Below are 22,374 nucleotides of genomic sequence, written 5' to 3' on the forward strand. Positions count from 1 at the left end.
GAAAAAATGACTATTAACTTTCTAGAAATTTTGGAATAACGTTGTTGGCCTACTATTTCGGCAAAAAATGGTAAGTGACAATATAAATCCTAAAAAGGCTAATATTTCTTTTTTTGGTAATTAAAGATTTTATTAATCACCAGAATGTTTACAATAAGAAACCATAGCTAGACTACATCACAGTCTGCTATCTAAGCAAGAACACAAAAAGATACTTAACTACTAGAGCTAAACTAAATACTAAGCTGTTGCACCAGTTTTTTTAATTCTAGTAGATGCCCAGATATTACAAACATAAGCAATTTCCCTCACCAATTGATTCTGACTCTTTGCTTTACTTTCAAATCTTCGCTGATTCCTTTCAATCCACATTATATGCACCCATTCAGTATATGCCAACTTAAAGATTTGAGCTCTTTGTGATTTACCCTTTGATGCTTGAATGATCTATTTCTCCATTTGTTCCCATTGTGTTGTCCTGAAGAGAGGGACCTTCATCCATTTTAACACACCTTCCCAGACTTTGTTAGAGAAAGGATATTCCATGAATACATGATTTCTTGTTTCACTGTAACTATTACATAGATTGCATATAGGATCAATATTTATCCCCCAGGAGGCAAGTCTATCAACAGTCATTAGTTTCCCATGCATCTGCAGCCACACTGTGAATTGAGCTTTTGGTCTAGTATCATCTCCAAATCTCAGTGTCTTCCAAGGTATTCTCTCATTATCACCAATAAGTTTAAGATACATCTGCTTGATTAAGCTGCCTGTTTTGATATCTTGAATCAGTGCCATTGTATCTCTAGCTTCAAATATTTTCCTCACCACCCATCCGGCCTGTTAAGGGATAGACATTTGCCTGAATTGCTGGTTCTTGATGTAGTAAGCATGTAACCATCTGATCCAGTCTATCTGTCTTAAGCTCAATATCCCAGCTAGCTTTAGCTATTGCAGCTTTGTTCCATAGTCTTATGTTTAGCAAGCCTAGGCCACCCATTGACTTTGGAGTGCAAACCTTCTCCCAAGCTATTAGCGCCTTCCTTATTATTGTATTTGTGCCAGACCATAAGTAGCTTCGACAATAGGCCTCAATTGTACTTAGTACTTTTGAGGGAATAACAAACAGTTGAGACCAATATGCTTGGATACCAAAGAGGACTGTTTGGATTAACTGGGATCTCCTTGCATATAATAATTTCTTTGCAGTCCAAGTAGAGATTCTGGATACCATCTTGCTGATCAATGGTTGCCACTTAAGTAAGGAGATCTTTTTAGTAGCCAGGGGGATCCCCAGATATTTGAAGGGAAGTTCTCCTTTTGGAAATCCTAACAGTTGTAGAATTTGATCTTGAACCCCCTGAGTAACTCCCCCAAAATAAATGGAGCTCTTCTCTTTGTTAGCTTGAAGTCCTGAAGCAGAAGAGAAGTCCAAGAATCACCTATTCAGAATGGAAACAGACTCAGCATCTCCTCTAGAGAATAACAGTAGATCATCTGCAAACTACAAATGAGTCACTGTTAGCTTAGAGCACTTTGGGTGATACTTGAATTCCTTATTTTATTTCACCTCATTGAGCTTTCTACTTAAGTATTCCATGGCTATTGCAAAGAGGAACGGAGAAATTGGGTCACCCTGTCTTAGCCCTTTAGCTGCATCAAATAGAATTGTGGGTTCTCCATTAACCAATATAGAGTAGTTAACTATCTTCATACATTCTAAGATCCACATGGTGAACTGTCTAGGAAAGCCAAGTTCATCTAATACCTGCTCCAGAAAAATCCATTCCACTAAATCATAGGCCTTTTGGAGATCTATTTTTATCATGCACCTAGGGGACACATTCTTCCTTGTATAGGACTTCACCAATTCTTGAGCAAGGAAGATGTTATCAGATATCTTCCTGTCTGGAATAAATTCAGTCTGAGCTTCACATACAACTGATGCAATAACTTTCTGGTGTCTTGATGCAAGGACTTTAGAAATGATTTTGTACAGAACAGTACATCAAGTAACTGTCATGTATTCTTTCACTGTAACAGGATGATCATTTTTAGGGATCAAGATGAGAGAAATGCAGTTAATAGTTCTATTCATCTTGCCATATTCAAAAAATCTTCTTACTGCTTTTATGATCTCTGGCCCTACAATATTCCATGCCTTTTTAAAAAAGTAAGCATTATACCCATCCACCCCTGGGGATTTATCATTTCCAATTGCACTCTATCTATCAGCTATCTCTTGATTAGTAACTGGAGTATACATGAGGATTTGCTCTTCATGATTTAGCTTAGGTCCCTTGCTCATTGTAACCTTGTTGACTGCCTTTAGTGACTGATTAGAGGTCCTCATTAATCCTTTATATAATAACACAATTTCATCTTTTAACTCCTTAGGATCAGTCAACAGCTTAGCTCCAGACAAGGACTTGAGTTCCATGATTTGCTTTCTTTGGCTTCTTTCCTTCATGACTGCAGCAAAATACTTAGAATTTGAATCCCCCAACTGTATCCATTGAGCTCTATACTTTTGTCTTAGAATAGTCTCCTCAATCAGACTCCATTTCTCTAGCTTCATCAAAGCTTCTTTCTCTTTAATCACTAGACTATCATCATATCTAACTCCTATTGTAACTTGAATGCCTTATAATTCTTCTCTTACCCTATCAATCTTCTCTAATGTTGCTTTAAACTCTTTTTGATTCAGTTGTCTGAAGACTGACCCCAGTTCCTTCAGTTTGTTCCAAACATTCTGCATATGATCTATATCCAGCTGCTTCTTCCAGTGGACATCAATTAGCTCCAAGAATTGTGCATGTTCACTCCATATGTTAAAGAATCTGAAAGGAGCTCTGATGTTATGATTCACACTTTGCAAAGTCAATAGCATTGGGGCATGGTCTGAAATGTTAGGAAGATCATACTCTAAGACAATGTGGCCCCAGTTCATCATCCAATCATAATTACCAAATGCTTTGTCAATTTTGCTACTAACTCTCTCTACTCCTTGTTTCTTATTTGACCATGTGAAATATTCACCTTTTCATTATAATTCATTTAGTAGAGTGGCATTTATACAGTCTGAAAAGTCCTTAACTTCACTGAAACTCACAGGATGGCAGCTCATTCTATCTGTAGTCGACAATATTACATTAAAGTCCCCACACACTAGCTATGGGCAGTTGGTATTGCTCGATATGTTCTGCAGAGTGTTCCATAGACTTCTCCTCTTCTCCACAGTATTGAATCCATATATAATATTCAGAACACATTGAAAGTTAGTAGAGAAGTCTCTAACTTCACAATGTATTAGTTGAGCTTCCACCTTCAGAACAGATATAGTATATTCACCTTGATCCCACATCAACCAAATTCTTCTATTGACAGCAGTTGAGTAATTATTGATAATACCCCAATTGAAAGCAATATTTCTAGGTATTTTTGGAATTATGTTTCTTTACTCTGGTATCCAGCAGGCCCAGAATTTTGATAGTTTTTGATCTTATATACTTCTTTAACTCCTTCTGTTTATGCACTTTATTTACACTTGTAATATTCCATATAAGCCAAGTCATTATGAAATGGTGATACCTCCCAAATCAGGAGGTTTTGCTTGTCTGGTTCTCTGGTCCTCTCTTTGCAACTCCAATACATTCCCATTCTTAGATTTGCTACTCAAAGCAGCACTCAACTGTGGGAAGTTGATCAAATTCAATTCCGGGCTTGGCATTTGCTCCTTGTCTTTAGAAACATTCCTCACTGTTCCATCTGGTGTTGTTACTTGGCTCTGTGATTCAGATTCTTGTTGTTTCTGTTTGCTTTCATTATTAGTAACTGTAGGCTGAGTTACTTCCACTTGATCCAGCTGCTGTTTGTCCACATTTTGTCTTGTTGATGGTATCACTTTAGGCTTCTATTGCTGAACCACCTTCTGTTGTTCACCTTTTCTCTTGTTCTACATTGGCCTTTCTATCAATTGTTGCTTAGGTATCTTCTTAGAGAATATGTGCCTTATAGTTGAGCATTGAGGACAGAATTGGGGCTTCCATTCAAACACCACCTCCTGCTGAAATTTTTGTCCATTTGGCTCCATAACTGTTATTGTGTCAGGCAGTGGTTTGGACACATTTACTTCAATTAGCATCCTAGCATATGAGATGCTTGCTTGTTTAGTCGAACATTCATTCACAAATAATAGTTTTCCTAATGCACTAGCAATTCTTCCCAAAGATCCACATCCCCAACAGCTCATAGGTAATTTGGGAAACTTTACCCACAGTGGTATCTCTGTCATGAACTCTTGACTAAAATCAAAAGCAGGGGTCCATGGTTTCAGAATCATTGGTCGATTTCTAATAGTATAAGGGCCAGAGAATAAAATTCTCGTTCATATCGTTCACATCATGAAATCGAGACACATAATAACCTTCCTCATGCAGATACAGATCCGGCATAGGTATGGTATTCCACATCTGGGAAATGTACCTATGCATGAGTGAATATCCTGCTGTTTCTCCCATCACATGGACAATGACAACATTTTTACACTTTCCCGCTTCCTTCTCAACTTCATTTTTCTCCAGCTGAAATATCGTTTCACCATTCACAATTTGAGGAGGGAAATAGGTTAAGGTCATACCATTTTTCGCAGCTCTGTTTCCAGCAAACAATGAGTTCCACTTAGGTTTATTCACAGTTGCATCTTGCTATGCAGAAACCTCCTTATTTGCCTCTTGATTTGCAATGTTACTCTGTGTTAGTACTTTATCACCCTGTGCTTGAGTGGGTAAATTTTCTACCAGATCTTCAATTTCTTTCAGCTGCTTTCCATCCTCCGCCTGAGATCTCACTGGTAGTGGTATTTTGTCTTTATCCACCATCTCCATACATGCCTCTTCTCTGCAGTTGAGCTCGATGAAGGTTCCGATACTAGTAACTATTTTTTGGATGTTGAAGCATTCACTTTGGATTGAACATGCATTGCACTCCCAAATGCGATTTGTATCTCTTTCTTAGGTCGTCCCCTTCCCCGACCTTGTCCCCTTCCCATGGACCTCCAGAGCGCACGTTAGACTAACCTGCGCTTAGAGAGAAGCAGGAGCGAGGAGAGAGTTTTTTGTTTCCCTCCCTTTAAATTTATAAAGACTAATATTGAGTTAATATATTTCAAAAGACGTAACTTAATTTATATAAAATATATTGAGTTGTCATTCGTTAGAATATATTTTGTCTTTAACTGTTCCATCCTTATTGCTTTAAGTTTTTTCTTAGCCAATTTAAAATTACTATACTATAAATGATTTACTTTATTTTTATATCCTAAGAGTTTTGTCTACTTAAAAAATAATTTATTGTACGATGATTAGTTTAAAAAAGAATTGAATTGGATCTTTTGCTATAGCTAATTTTAAAGCGTAGTCATTTTTTTCTTAATTCTAAATGAAATAATGTATTTTTCTGCAAATTCTTAGTATTGGTTCATTCCGAATTTCAATTATGTAATAAAATTCTATTTTTAAAGGGTAAAAATTTATCTGACATTTTACTTTGGATCTTTGTATTTGAAGAATCATTAGTGTTATTGACTATTGCTAATCACCTCTATCTCTTATAAGTTTTGCTAATTTTTATTGTAATTATTGTGTATCATTTTTAAATATTATAGAAATAATAAATAAATAATATTATTTGAGTAGAAAAGTAGTTCAACCATAATATAGTATAGAAATCAGAAATTACTATTAAAAATTCATCATTAATTGATACCGTGACGTTTAACTATTTATCTTTCTATATGGCACTTATTTAGACTTCAAATAGTAATTGATTTATGATATAAAGAAAATAGCACATTCACAATTCCATTCACGTTATTTAATTTCAAGAGTATTTTAACAAGTAATATGTTGAACATGCATTAAATTCGTAATTTCCTAATTTAAAAATACTAAACATTAGAAACACTAACATGGAAGGTATTATAGTTATGTAAGATAAACTCTTAATTATTTAGATTTGTGATAATGATCGAATAATGTTAAAAAGATTCTAACCCTTAGTATTTAATTCTTACTATTAGTTTATAAGATAAAATCTTGATTGATTTTAAAGTCCTTGATATTAGAACACTATTATTCTAATAAATAAAGATTTAGTAAATAAAATTTTATGTGATTAAAAAGTCTTATTTGTTAGGAAAGTAACTGAATAACTATTTTGTCTAGCGTAAAATTTAATTTAATGAATATAAAAGTCGACGAGATACTTTTAATCGGTAAGAACAACTCTTCAATGCTCAAAAACATAGTAGCTGATTATATGCAGTGCTATTATGATTTATTTTAACAAAATAAAAATTTAAACAAATAGAAACATGGAAAGTTCAAGTTAAGTGATTTTGGCCAAAGATAATTAAGTACTCCTTGAAGAAAAGACATTTGAAACGTTAATCTAATTTTCGGCCTCGTCTATAGTTTTTGTATCATAGTTACAGTGATTCACTTATATAAGGTAAACTCTCCATTGATTTTTAAATTTCTTTTTTTCGTAGTTTAAATAAGAAAAGATATAATAAATAGAATTTTAGTTGATGTAAAAGTACTAAATATTAGGAAGATAAGTAAAATGATAATTTTATTCAATGTAAACTTTATTTTTAAAGGGTAAAATAGACGAACGATATTTCGCTAAAGCCTTGTGATTTTAATATAATATAGATAAATATAGATATATTGATTAAGCATGTAATGGACTCATTGTGGACTTGTTCCCATCTTCACGGGTCATCGTTTTCCAAATAAAGCTTTGTCTTGTATCCACTATCTTTGACTTGGACTATATTTATATCTATATCTATGTATGAATATGAAATATTATAAAAATATTATTACGTCTTTACTTATTATAACATGTTATGTACAAGAGAATAGTGACGATATTCTAAATTTACTGAGTTAAAATTCTAAATTTGTTTCTACTATATTTGTTAGCCATAGACCACATGAATGATGAAACTACAAAGAACTACGACCTCGAACGACCTTGACCACCTAATATGGGATGGGTCAATGTAACAGAAAGCCAGTCATTAGGAAAGTTCATTGGACATAGTGTCTGGCACTACTGATATCTAGTTTTCCAACTTATGAAGAAAAAACTCCGTAGTAAAACCACTAATATGTCCACTACTCTCTTCATCATTCACTTGTAGTGTGTAGTCATCAATATATACGGGAGAAGTAGTACGTAAAGAAAGGCCACCACGGAGTGGCGGGTTTTGAAAAAGGATCATTCATCTTTAATGAGAGATTTCAAATCTAAATTCTTAAGAATGAAAAAGCTTCAAGTAGATCTCTCTTTATTGATTTTATGCGGCACGAACCCATATTAATCACCCAATGAACTTTCGGTACAAGATGATTAGAGCGAAGAAAAAAATACATAGAGAAAGGTCCAACCGTCCATGAGGTCTCACAGGATTGGGTAGAATATACTTCATCCGTTCACTTTTAGTTGTCAAGTATTCAAAAAATAAATTTACATTATTACTTGTCACTTTTTGCATATCAAGAGAAAAATAATTATTTTTTTTGTTTTGCCCTAGCATTAATTAATTATTTTATATTATTTTCCAAATCCATTAATAATATATACCAATTAATATGAGTATCATGTTAAATTATATACTTTATTAATTATTTTTTTAGGGGTGCAAAGCCAATAGTAAACGGGTAAAAGTGAACGGACGAAGTAACAGATATCTAGTGAAATACAGAGGTGCACACACGTTAATACGGACATCACTATAGCGAAAAAATAAAAAATAAAAAAGAAAGGAAAGAGCCGAGGGTCAAATTAAGTCCACGAACCACCAAAATGCATGAACCAAGCCTCACTCCTAACCTCTATAGTCTATATATACCTTCCAACTGTCCTACTTCTTTCCCCATCCCCTCCCATTCCTTCTCGCCATAACAATCAATAAACTCACTCACTGCAACAATGCCTTCTTCTTCAGTTTTTGTCGTTTCTAGATCCACAATATACCCAGAACATCATGATTCTGTTAATAATTCCTTAAGACTCTCTGTTTCTCTGATCTTCCTATGCTTTCTTGCCAATATATTCAAAAGGGTGTTTTGTTAACCCAACCCCCAACTGAATTAACTTCCACTCATCTTATTTCCTATCTCAAAATTTCCCTTTCTAAAACTCTCTCCCATTTCCCTCCCTTAGCTGGCCGTCTAATTACTAATTCCGATGGCCACGTGTACATCATCTGCAACGACGCTGGCGTCGATTTCGTACATGCGAAAGCACCCCATCTCACAATTGCCACTCTAAGTCCACCAAATTACTCCGATGTGCCACTTTATTTCAGAAAATTCTTCCAATTCGATAGCACCCTGAGTTACGCCGGACACTATAAATCCTTAATGGCTATTCAGGTAACTGAGCTAAACGACGGCGTTTTTATAGGGTGTACGATGAATCACGCCGTCGTCGACGGAACTTCTTTCTGGAATTTTTTCAACACTTTCGCTGAATTTTCTAAGGGGGAGAAGAAGATTACGAGGCAGCCGTTTTTCGGCCGTAACACGGTGTTTGATTCTCCGGCGGTTCTTCAGTTCCCGGAAGGTGGACCGTCGGCGACTTTCTCCGGCGACGAGCCTATACGTGAGAAGATCTTTCATTTCAGCAGAGAAGCTATTTTGAAGCTGAAATTCAGAGCCAACAACAAAATGACAGTTAACGGTCAAAACGGAAGAACTAACGGAAAGATAAGGCCCGTTAAGAACGAGCCGGCTTTGAAAAACGGCTAGGCTTCAGAAATTTCATCATTCCAGTCGTTGAGTGCTCAGTTGTGGAGATCCGTGACGCGGGCCAGGAAATTGGAGGGGAGCAAAACGACGACGTTTAGGATGGCGGTGAATTGTCGCCATCGGATGGAGAAAAGGATGGAGCCGCTCTATTTTGGAAACGCGATTCAGAGCATCCCAACGGTTGCTTCCGTTAATGAGCTGTTAAGTAACGAGTTGAATTGGAGCGCGAATCTGCTACATCAGAATGTAGTGGCGCATGATGATGCTACCGTGCGCCGGGGTGTGAAGGATTGGGAAAGTAATCCTAGGTTATTTCCTTTAGGAAATTTTGATGGAGCTATGATCACTATGGGAAGTTCACCTAGGTTTCCAATGTACGATAATGATTTCGGGTGGGGCCGACCCGTGGCTGTCCGAAGTGGCATGGCTAATAAATTTGACGGTAAGATCTCCGCATTCCCCGGACGAGAAGGAAATGGAACCGTTGATCTTGAAGTGGTTTTGGCACCTGAGACAATGGCGGGACTCGAAGAGGACATGGAATTTATGCAATATGTTTCTTAAATTAAGTGTGTGGTTCAATTGAACACTTGAAATCATCACACTACACTTCGAATTATAACCTCTTGACGATTAGGTTGTTCGTTACGAACATGTTTATTAAACTTTGAAAGAGGATAAAATTAAAAAGAAAGAAATGTTTCCAACCTTTCTTCTGTTTTTACTGGATTTATTCTTGTGGTAAACTGAATTGTTTATGATAATAATATCATCAAGGTGAATTTATACAGTCTTCTTAGGGTTCCATATTTTTGTTTTTAATTTCATGAATAAAGCTATACAACTACAAGCAAAGAAAAAAGAAATTGAAGGGTCCAAAGTTATATATAAAGCAGAACATTTGGGCCCATGCCACTCTTACTTTGGTGGAGAGCAAACTCACTTTTGTTAAGGATAAATGTGGGATAAACGCAAAAACTAATGGAGCATAGCATTAGGGGTCCATTAGTTTCTTATCCTATATTGGTAGTCTTAATGGAAATTTTTCTAGATGTTGTGACTAAACTTATGTTGTATTTGGACGTTGAGGTGCTAACACCAAGGTAGTAGTTTTAACTCTGAGATATTCTAGACATTTCGCTCTTGAATAGGAGAAAAATATAAATACAAAAAATTGTTTAACTAAATGTAAAAGTAAGCTTCACTCATTCCCTTGGAATGAAAATAAGTTTGGGATAATACGTTGTTTATATTTCATCTATCTCTATGTTTTTCTTTATGTAACGATCCGACCGATCGTTTTGAGTGCATTAGTCCCGATCCCCTAATTATTGTCTTCTCTGTGTTATACTGTGAGTACGTGACTTGACGGGAGGTTTGATTTTTGATTTCGGAGTGAAATGGGACACATAGTCCCTAAATTGGAAGCTTAAGCTGAAAATGTTGACCGGATATAGACTTATGTCTAGACGACTCCGTAATAGAGTTTTGATGGTTCCGTTAACTCCGTTTGGTGATTTTGGACTTAGGAGAGCGTCTGGATTGTGAATTGGAGGTCCGTAGTTGAATTAGGCTTGAAATGACGAAAGTTAAAAATTTAGAAGTTTGACCGAGAGTGGACTTTGTGGATAGCGGGCTCGGATTGGGGTTCCGGGAGTTGGAGTAGGTCTGTGGTATCATTTGTGACTTGTGTACAAAATTTGAGATCAATCAGATATGATTTGATAGGTTTCGGTATCGAATGTTAAAATTAGAAGTTCAAAGTTCATTAGGCTTGAATCGTCATGCGATTCATGGTTTTAGCGTTGTTTGATATGATTTGAAGGCTCGACTAGGTTCGTATCATATTTTAGGACTTGTTGGAGTATTTGGTTGAGGTCCGGAGGGCCTCGGGGTGATTTCGGATGGTTAACGAATCGAGTTTGGAACTTAAAGAATTGCTGAAGTACACCAGTTCTGTTGCAATCGCACCTGCGTAATTTTGATCGCAGGTGCGAGCTCGCAAAAGCGAGAGGGCTTCTGCGAGAGGGCGAGCATAGAAGAGGGACTATATAGGGTGGTCAGTGGTCGCAGGTGTGATGAGGAGGTCGCAAAAGCGAGAGGGTGAGCATAGAAGAGGGACTGTATAGGGTTGTCAGTGGTCGCAGGTGCGACGAGGAGGTCGCTGAAGCAGAGTCGCTCCTACGGATAGGTGATCGCAGAAGCGGAGAGTGAAGGTGGTTGAGGTGGTCAGGGTTTCTGCAGAAGCGGACATGTGGGCGTAGAAGCGCTTCCGCAGATGCAGATTATGGTGCACAGGTGCGGAGTCTGGGAGCTTAAGGGAGCTCCGCAGATGCGGAGGTTTCACCGCAGGTGCGGTCTCGCAAAGGCAAAATCTTTGTCCGCAAATGCGGAAGGTGCTGAGCAAAGGGGTTAAAAATCGAGGGTTTGCCATTTTCTTCATATTTTGAGATATAGAGCTCAGATTAAGGTGATATTTTGAAGGTTTTCCAAAGGGATTGTTGGGGTAAGAGTTCCTAACTCTTTTTTGATTAATTTCTACAAATCTGTCTTTGATTTCTTCATTTAATTAAAGATTTGGGTTGAAAAATTTAGGGAAGAAGGTGTAAAGTTCTTAGACCAAATTCTTGAGTTTTGAAAGGCCAAATGAGTTCAAATTTAGATAATTCTTATATGGTTGGACTCAATATCGAATGGGTGTTCGGATTTTATAATTTTGGTCGGGTTCCGAGACGTGGGTCCGGGTAGACCTTTTTGGGCGATTTTCCAATTCTTTGTAAAAATCATAATTTTATTATTTAGCTTAGTTTCCTATAGTTATATTTATAGTATGTAACTGATTTTGGTTAGATTTGAGCCGTTCGGAGTCGGAAAATCGAGGAAAAGGCCTTCTTATTGATTGATTGAGCGTGGTTTGAGGTAAGTGACTTGTCTAACCTTGTGTGGGGAAAATTTTCCTTAGGATTTGGTACTGTTATGGTAATTTACAATATGTGAATGCCGTGTGTGCGAGGTGATGAGTGCGTACACGGGCTAAATGTTGAAAATCTGGTTTTGCTAAGTAGTTTCCTTTTATTTCCTTAATTGAGTTACTTTCGCATGTGTAGTCATCATGTTTATGTGTCTTATCTCATATTTGCAACTTGTACAATATGCTTAGTTGAATTACCTGCTTCCTTGACTCCGTATTCGTTATTTGACTGTGGGATTCTTTAGTGAAATTACTATCCTAGAAATATCATTGTTTCAATTGTTATGTTTTGATTTTCGTGATTTTTGTTGAGGTGATTGTTTGGTTGTTGCACGAAGTTTCTGTCGTGCGGTTGTTATTGTGCCACGAGGTTTCTGTTGTGCGGTTGTTATTATGGCATGAGGTTTCTGTCGTGCGGTTGTTATTGTTGCACGAGGTTTCTACTGTGCCATTGTGATTGTTGATACGCATGGGTGGTATAAGGAGAGATTGTGAGATATTTACTTTTGGGACTATGAGGCGGTACCTCGGGAGTACCCCTGTTGATTTCCTCTATTTACTGCATTGTTTGTTGTTGTTGTTCCTTAACTTGTAAGATTCTTGATTCCTTATGTGTTGTATTTGTCTTCTTTGATTCTGTGTTGTTACCTTCCGTAAATTCTTATTGTTACACTTCCCTGTCATTTTATTATATCATTATATCTTCTGCCTTGTTTCTTATTATTCCCAGAAGGGCCCTGACCTGACCTCGTCACTACTCTACCAATGTTAGGCTTGGCACTTACTGGGTACCATTGTGGTGTACTCATACTACGCTTCTGTATATATTTTTGTGCAGATCCAGGTTCATCCTATCAGCCTCGATATTAGAGTGTTGTGCTGCTTCTTGGATACTTCAAGGTACACCTGCCCGCGTCCGCAGGCCTCGGAGTCCCCTTCTTTCCCGACTTTTCCTTATTTCTTTATGTTTTGATAGAGAGTGATGTATAGGATATTTCCAACATTGTATCTAGAGCTTGTGACTTATAGTTCACCGGGTTTTGGGAGTTGTAGTTACTTTGAGTTACAGTTTTTACTTTATACAGTTGTTGACGTTTTGAGTTCTTAGATTATTATTTCAGTTATTTCGCATATTTGCTAGGCTTACCTAGTCTTAGAGACTAGGTGCCGTCACAACATCCTATGGAGGGAGATTGGGGTCGTGACACTTTAGTAGTCTACCATTTATTCAATAGTTTAAATTTGCCAAACTTATTCTAATTTTGGATGGAACCAATAGGTATTGACGAATATATTAGCCCTCGACTCATGTCACCTCTCACATATTTATATTATCATCTCTAGTTAGGTCGCACCAAAAGCTTTTCCTATATTAAGGAGATGCAACTTTTTATATTTACTTAAAAAAATTGACATGCAAACATAGAGTAATTTTTCGACAATAGGGATTTTATTGAACCACTCTCGCCAACATAGCTCCGCGATCGTTTATAGGACCATCCCATCAATAGCTTACAAAAAATGTTGGAATAAAATCCTTAGGGTCGTTTGGTATGATGGATAAGCAAAAATAATTCTGAGATTAAAATTTAGTACCGGCTTATCCTTGTTTGGTTACTAATCCTGAGATAAGTTAAACCAAGATTAAAAATAGCACTAGGATAAGTTATACATGCAAGATGGTGAAATAGTTATCCCAAGATAAAGCAGTAAATTGATAATCTTAGGATAAAACAGTAAAATTGACAATCTCAGGATTAATATAATATATCAAACAGTCAATACGAAACTCCTAGGGTTAATACAATATATCAAACAATCAATAAGAAATAATACCAGGATAACTAATCACAACATAACTTGTCTTCAAACCAAATGACCCTTTTAAGGGTCGAATCTCATATATTAAGACTTGAATGTGCAAAGTCAAACAAGAGAAGGATCAGAGGGGGAGGGGGGCAGGTGTAACTGAATCCGAAACCAAAGTGTGTGTTTTTTGAACTCAAAGTACAAAAATAGGTAAAAAGAAAACAACCTGTGACCATTTTATGTATAGTGCATGGATTGCACGCGCTATACCTTAACGACACGTTTGTTCGTTAATGTATAGCGCATGCAATCCATGCGCTATACTTCTGAATTGATTAACCCACAATAATTGGTGGGTATAGCGCATAGCTTTACTGCACTATATATATATATATATATATATATATATATATATATAGCGCCCAAAATTAATACTCTACACCCTCCAATTATTGTACCCGCACAACGTTTTTGCTTATTTAAGGAGCTTCATTCTTTCTTCAAAAATCCATTCCGAAAAATTTAGTCTTCTGCATCCTTTTTATTTTCCTTTACTCATTCTGAAATATTTGTTTACTTAACTTTTTCTGCATTTTGTCATATGAAGAGCGAAAAATTAGGGTTGCATTATATTGGGGAGTGAGGTTGACGCGGAGAATAACTCAGTACGCTATAGTTCTTCTCCACAGTGTATTGTTAAGTTTTCACTTATATTGAAGTATGATAGATTGATATCGTTGATATGTAAGAGAATGAGTGTAAGGAAACGTCGGTTAATATTAAAGTAACCGGAAGATATCCATATTCTCTTACTCTGCAAAGGGTTTCTTGTTATCCTGAGTTTAACATCGAAGACGATGAAACTTTGAAAGGTTTTTTGAGGACTCCGGATGAACACCGAGAACATATTGTGATAAAAATATTGGAAATGTACGTCAAGCCTGAAAACGTTCGCAATATTGAGAAACCTCAACATAGGGATAAACCTCAATCATCGGGTGGTATTTTTGGAGCAATTTTATCCGAACAGGTTCCATTTGAAAGAGTTTGGCCAGATCTAAACTTATCTCCACGGGCGAATGAGGAGCGAGAATATAATTTCTCCCCAAGTTTATATAATTCACATGCCGAGTGGTAAATTTTAATTTTCCTTTGTCTTAGTATGTTTTCTTTATGCATCATATTCGTACTAACACTCATATATTCCAAAGGGGGTACTGGCCAGATATGAATTTTACAAGTTATGAACCAACCAATAGTTAGAATATGCCCAATTTTGGTGTTTTGGATCATAGTGGTCAATCCAGGAGTCATCAGCAACTTAACAATGTGCATCATGAGATATCAACAGATTATGAATTGTAAGCTAAGAGATAAAGTTAATATATTGTCGCGCCCCGTTTTCTCATGAAAGCGGGCTTCGACGTGTGACAACTCTTTTAAAGTGGGTAATAAAATAGAAAAGTCGCCACCTAAAGGTTTAAGGTGTGTTAGGGCACCTATTTGCATATAACTCTGTTTTAACTAGTCTGGTTAACAAAGATCGGGTAAGGGCTCAAATTACCTCAAAGTGAAGGTGTTAGGCACTCTTTGAGGTCCACAACTGTGGGTCCCGATCGAAATTTACACTATGTGGATTAGATGATTAAGTAAAGTGATATGCAAAGAAAGGTATAGAAGTTGAAGGATCTATTATAACACATAAGAATAAATGATCGGTACAAATCTTAAAGATTACAAGGGTACAACCACACTGGTCTATGTTAAATGACTAAGTGTGAATAGAAAGTATATAAAGAAAAGGGGGGTCCTAAGTTTTTTAGCCTAAAGGATCACCTCGTGCAACATAAATAATACTTCGCAACTCCCTTAAGGTAGGGGTTGCTCATATTATTCAGCACGCACAGATTATCATCTCCTGCTACCCAATGAAGTTGTTACTTAAAGGCGCTCTAATTCAATTCTAAACCGTATCCTACGCATGCACTACCCGTCCCACGCCTATGGTCCAAGAGGCTTTAGACCTACTATTATGTGGTTCTAGACTCAGCTTAGGTTGCTCAAAATGATAAAACTAGGCAACATTCAAAACAGATAGGACTTCACATAAAGACAATTAAAGGCCCAAGTTAGCCTCCACACATAAACAACAAATGCACGCGGGCAGTTTAGGCATTAAGACTTAATGTCCTATAGGCATGGTTTCTAGGTGATTCAGAATTCCATCATCGTATATGCAACGTTATTTTTATCTCTAAATGGTTTAGACGAGTAAGCTGTTTGCAAACTCAGGATTATTACCGCTGATTTTATAAATAGGCGTCTTAGGCAGATGACATTGTCCTATAGGTATGATTTCTAATAGTTGCATAATAAGGCAATGAAACAGCTTTGAGAGTCCAGCATTAACGACGTTGATCTTATAAACAGCTCTTATGCGAATGACAATATCCTATAGGCAGGATTTCTAACAACTAACAGCTTTATTCCTATAGGCATGTTATCTAGGTGGGGCAGTGTAATGAGAACAACGGAAGTAGTTGATTAGAAGATTAGAATCCTATAGTCATGATATCTGGATGAGCAGTACAATAAAATTAATAGAAGCAATTGACCAATTGATTATTTGAAGTCCTATAAGCATGGTATCTAGGTTAACAAAGCATATGTTATACATCTTATAGGCATGTTGTCTATATGCACAGTAGTAAAATAAAAACGAGTATGGTAGATATTTAGACTAACGTGCTTGAACAGTGTACAAGTGAGGTATGCATGATAACTATAGACATGATCTCTATTAGTGTACAACATACCAAACGAAATAACAAACAAGGCATGCTGAACGAAATAGCAAATATAACACACAGACCCTATAAGCATATTTTTTACCCTTTCATGCAAATATTAGAATACCCAACCCCATTTTTCATTAATTCCCCATCATTCTTTATTTCACATTATTACAGGCCCACATAGAGAATACATGCTCAAATATTACAAACTAAAGTAAGTACAGGCCTAATAAGCAGAGCAGGCCCCAAGAGGATAACCTAGCAATTTCGAGGTCTCAGTAATCTCATTCTTCACACAAAATAGCAAACCCAAGTCTAGGTACACCCTAGGACATTAGAGTGTATCGACTGCATGACTCGAACACAGACCCACATCAACTCTAAAGGGGGAGCTAACTTACCCGGCAATGCCAAACTTAACCATATGAGTAACAAATTGTACATAAATTGATCAGACCACTTGAAGTCCACACACTTAGTTCTTAGGACTGTAACTAATAGTAGTTTAAACCAGAGCAGATAGTCGAGATCACACGGAGGTATATACATAAACGTTGGAAGTTCAAAAGACAGGATGGAACATCACAAACTAACAAGCAATCCAAAGTAGAGTTTCAGGATATAAAATGACCTAAGATCAATTTAAGTACAATCTCGATAGAGGAATCTTGCAGAATTACAGACAGAAGCAAGTAAAATAACAGTTTTCATATGGAAATTTCTAGCATGAGGGTCTAGTGCAAGTATGATCATAACAAACAGGCTTATGAGCATGGCCTGTAACAATTCACTCAACTAGGGATGAGGAATTTTAAGATTATCAATCATACATGAAGGTTTAAATAGCACCAGGACTCATAATGGACAAGAATATGTCAAATATATGTTAACAAAGAAGAGGCTAGATATTGAATTTCATCCTAGAATTCTTAGTCAGTATTAAAGAACACCAGATTAAACAAGGCAGGGAACACACATTAGTTTACAAGTAGCAGGGAAAGCATGTTTGGGCTAATAACACGATCAGGAGTTAACTCTAGAAAAGTATTAAGTTGCACATGAATGACTCAACAAGCATTAGAACATATTCTGGGCATGACTTGACTTATCACAAGAATACAGAACAAGGCAAAGGCTAAACTCAGAATAGGCAACAGTGATAAGCATTTGAACACATACATTAAGGCAAACATGCTTAAGAAAAAAAAAAATCAAGGCAACAAATAGGCAAGTTTGATTACTAGAAGGTATAGAGCCTCAAGAATAGCTTCAGAGCCTATAATTGCATGTTGGGCCATAGGAAAAAAAAAAATCTCAGAGACATAGATATGCAGAGCAGGAACTCAACCGAAAGGAGAATGAAATTGCAAGGGTCATAGGTACTTACCAGTTACAGATTAATGAACAAGTAAACAAGAGGAATAATTTTAGCAACACCCCAATGTCAATAGCAAAACGAACAGTAAAATCTAGGAATCTCAGTGCGTCAAAGTTCTCAAGGGTTTCGAATGAACCTTGGGCAGTGGTCACACTGAGAAAGGTCCGATAATCGAATTCCGGTGGCCTTGACTTTCAGTCGACCAAGAGATTAAGTGTCAGAGTAGTATAAGACAAATGAGAATAAGAGAATAGTAGTAATTTCAGTAATATAGCCCTCTCCTGGGGAATTAGGGGAGAGGTTTATATAGTAGTAAAATTCAAACGAATGAACAAGGAAAACAGTCAATCAATATATTAAAGGAAAGACTATCATGCAAAAATCAATTTCGAATCAGATTAAAAGAGAAACCATACAAACCCTAGTTTGATAGAAATCAAAAATCGACCACCGATCTTGGTGAATCGGCCCCATATCACCTTGCTATGAATGTATACAAACGAAATACCATCTACATCTTGGAGATTGAAGATGATATCACATGATTCAAGGCCTGGTACTTGCCAAAAATAGGCAAGTACTAAGTGATACCATAATCATGTAAGTAACACAGAGACAGAACATATAAGGAAGGAAAATCATAGAGGGATTCCATATTATCGGAGAGGATTGAAGGGTGTGGCGGCTAAGGTTTCTCAGAGAGGAATGGAATAGAGAGGATTCAGAGGCGGCTGGAGTGGGAAAATGGTATTAGGGTTTGGATGAGGGGATATAAGGAAATGTGGAGATTTATTATAGGTCGTTGATCATTTGAGATCAACGGATAGGATCAAAGGAAAACGGGGTGGGTCATTTACAAGGGTCACGATCGAGTTCAATAAAAGGGTTGTCTGGTTTGGGCTTGGGATTATTGGGTTAGGTTTTGGGTCCGAAATTAACTCAAAAATTGGCCAAAGTTTCTAAATACATGAAAATTATAAAAATAATTTATAAGAAGTAATTAAAAAATAATAAAAATATTATTTGTGTAGTAAGATGCTTGAAAATAATAATTTGACATTATAAAAATATAAAAACACTATTTGGGCACAAATAATGTAATAAAATATAATTATGCACAACATATAGGCTATTATTGCAAAATTATGTAAATAGCTTAAAAATACAATATAACTATATGAAAATGAAGTAAAATATTATAAAATATATATGTGGATGAAAATAATAAATTTTTATGATTAAGTCATCACAAAATAATTTAAAGGGTTAATTAATACATATTCAAATAATTTAAATGCAAGAAAATCAATTTTAAAGCTATAAAAATTATGAAATATTATAGAAAATACTTGTATGACTCTTGTAAATTGGTGATGATGCAAGAATGATATTTTAAAAGCATATATGACATTCATAAAAATATGAGGGGAAAATTGGGTATCAACAACTGCCCCTCTTTACCCGAGAATGATGAAAGAGTTGTTGAGTAAAGAAAATAATCATCAATTTTGTCCGAAGTGAGTGAGGAATTATGTGTTTTGAAAAACTGGGGGTCGAACCCTAGTTCTTGAGTTTCCTACATATCCCTAGTGTTACGAGAATCAGGTCGTGTGTAGTTCTGGATCTAACGGCGAACGAAACCGATGGAGTTGTTATAAGAGTGGTAGTGTGTTTCGAAAAGGATCTTTTGGATGTGATAGTGTCATGAGTAACGGATGATTTCAGGTAGAGCTATGAATGCAAATTTTCTTGTTACGTATGTATAAGGCAAATATATGAATGGTTATAGAACAAAGGGTAATCAATTGCTGATCATCCATTACGTTTGAGGTGATCGAAGGATGTGAACATTGTGAATAGAAACCGTAGCGAGAATTGTTCCTGTTTGTAGAACGGTTACCTCCCGAGTTACCTGCAAAACTAAAAACATGATGAGCGCGAATATGTATGGGTTATTGCAAAAATTTAAACATGATACAAATTCCCTTTAGACCATAAGAGTTGTCTTCGGACGATGAGGATAATGTCCTTAGACTATGATGTCCTGGGCCATGAAGTCTATGATAAGGGATTTGCAGGCCATGGAATGGTGTCCTCGAGCCATGAGGATGGTGCCTCTGGACTATGACACCTTTGAATAATGATATGCAATTTTGAGAGATCCTCAGGCCATGACATGGCGTCTTCAGGTTATGAGGATGGTGCCTTCAAACTATGATGCCTTCGGACAATGTGGTGATGTTTCAGCCCACGAAGTGCAAGTATGCAGTAATATCGATCGTTTGATAGAGGAAACAAGTGATGCTTAGTCATATGCGAGAACAAGATGAGACAAGGCTTATTCTTGTATGAAATGAGGGCAGTGTTTTAGCCCGATGCAAAGAGTGGAGAAAATGCTCAGTCTCATGTAGGAGGGAAATGCTTAGCCTTATGCAATAATGGAGGCAATGCTTAGCCTCATGCCATGATGAGGGCAGTGTTTAACCCTATGCAAAGAGCAGAGATAATGCTTAGTCTCATGCAAAGAAAGGTAATGCTCGGCCTTATGTGATAATGGAGGCAGTACTTAGCCTCATGCAAGGTGAGGGCAGTGTTTAGCCCTATGCAAGGAGTGGACACAATGCTTAGTCTCATGCAAAGAAAGGCAGTGTTTAGAATTATGAAATGATGAGGTAATGCTTAGCCTTATGCAGTATGGAGGCATTGCTTAGCCTCATGCAGAGAATAGAGATGGTGCTTAGTCTCATGCAGAGAACAGAGACGGTGCTTAGTCTCATGTAAGGAAAGGCAATGATTAGCCTTATGCAATAATGGAGGCAGTGCTTAGCCTCATGCAAGGAATAGAGACAATGCTTAGTCTTATACAAGAAAGGCAGTGCTTAGCCTTATGTAATAATGGAGGCAGCGCTTAGCCTCATGCCTTGGTGAGGGTGGCGTTTAACCCTATGCAAGGAGTAGAGACAATGCTTAGTCTCTTGCAGGAAAGACAATGCTTAGCCTTATGCAATAATGGAGGCAGTGCTTAGCCTCATGCAAGGAGTGGAGACAGTGTTTAGTCTCACGCAAGAAAAGGCAATGCTTAGCCTTGTGCGAAGAATAAGGGCAGTGTTGTCATGCCCCAAACTCGGGGAGCGCGACCGATGCTCAACTGAATAAACCCAACTGAGCAAGCCTATTAGATTTCATTCTACCCAAACTCATTCATGAAATAAGAGGATATGTATTCCATTAATCAAACACTGAGAAGATTTCATTAACAACTTCCATTTCATTTCCATTAGCAGATTCATTTATAATTTCCAAAATATTACGAGTTTATAGAATTAATCGAAAAATATGTTTGCCAAATAGCAACATTTCTAGTTCAATTTCCAACATCATACACCACCCACAACCTGTCTACGGAGCCTCTAAGTATGACAGAAGAATAGTATGGAAGTGCCAGCAACAAGGCCCCGGCTATACCTCAAGACACAAAGTGTAACATCAAGTGACATCAGGCCCGGAATAGAGTAGGGCTTACCAAAACCTACTGAATAGGGAGTAACTGCTAACGAAGACCAAAGCTACCCGCTGCTGAATCACCTGCATCCATTGAAGATGCAGCGCCCCCGACAAAAGGGATGTTAGTACATATGGAATAGTACTAGTATGTAAAGCTAACTGTCCACTTTCAAAATAGAATGCCAATATAAGAAAGGGAAAATCATAGAAACAACAAGTCACAACCAATGATATCCAAATGCCCAGTTAAAACATAGTAATTTCCAAAATACGAACTTTATATACAATTTTGGTTAGGAGATCATTAGTACCGATATATCACTGTTCACAATATTACCTTTTACAATACCAATACCACCGTTCACAGTACCAATATTCACAATGGCAATACCACCGTTCACAGTACCAATATTCACAATAGCAATACCACCGTACTTTTAGGTCCGATCACGACCCGATCGGCTAGGCTTTCTCATTAGAGACATCAACCACAATCAATATCAATACCAATACCACCGTACTTTTAGCACAGAGTCCGATCATGACCCGATTAGCTAGGCCATCTTATTTGAAGACATCAACTACAATCACAATCTCAATCACAATCTGTGTGCAAATATACCACCGTGAATCTAGCACGGAGTTCGATCATGACCCAATCGGTTAGGCTGTCTTATTTGAAGACACCAACAAAAATCACAATTTCAATTACAATTTCCAGCACAATCACCACCATGTGTGCGGCATGGTATCCGATCACGACCCGATCGGCTAGGCTGTCTTATTCGAGACATCAACCGTTTTATATCAATCAATCCCATCCCAATTAAGGGGAATAATTTTATGACATCAATCTCATCCCAAATAAGGGGAATAATTCACAAAAATTACATAGGTGCAAATGTATTTACCTCATCATATTTCATATTGTATAAATCTCCACTAGTATTTTCAACCAATAACAACAACAATATTTCCTTGACTCTTTTGGCCATTCATGAGATTCTTTATTCAAGGCACGATGTCCATATTTGATATTCCACACTTTTATTTCTTCCCTCTCATGTATCATCATCATAAATATCAACATAC

The 22,374-nt window shown here is 36.8% G+C and overlaps 1 protein-coding gene and 1 pseudogene across 1 annotated transcript; one reads left to right on the forward strand and one right to left on the reverse strand.

Annotated features, from left to right (window-relative positions):
- Positions 1-447: 447 nt before the first annotated feature.
- On the reverse strand, positions 448-801 carry LOC107825262 (uncharacterized). The gene has a single exon (XM_016652093.1). It carries the CDS (start codon positions 799-801, stop codon positions 448-450), a length of 354 nt encoding a protein of 117 aa, XP_016507579.1.
- A 7,137-nt stretch (positions 802-7,938) lies between these two features.
- LOC107825263 (putative acetyltransferase At3g50280) lies at positions 7,939-9,534 on the forward strand (annotated as a pseudogene).
- The last annotated feature ends 12,840 nt before the right edge of the window (positions 9,535-22,374 follow it).

This window comes from Nicotiana tabacum, chromosome 2 (assembly GCF_000715075.1).
Source record: "Nicotiana tabacum cultivar K326 chromosome 2, ASM71507v2, whole genome shotgun sequence".
Taxonomy (NCBI): Eukaryota; Viridiplantae; Streptophyta; class Magnoliopsida; order Solanales; family Solanaceae; genus Nicotiana; species Nicotiana tabacum.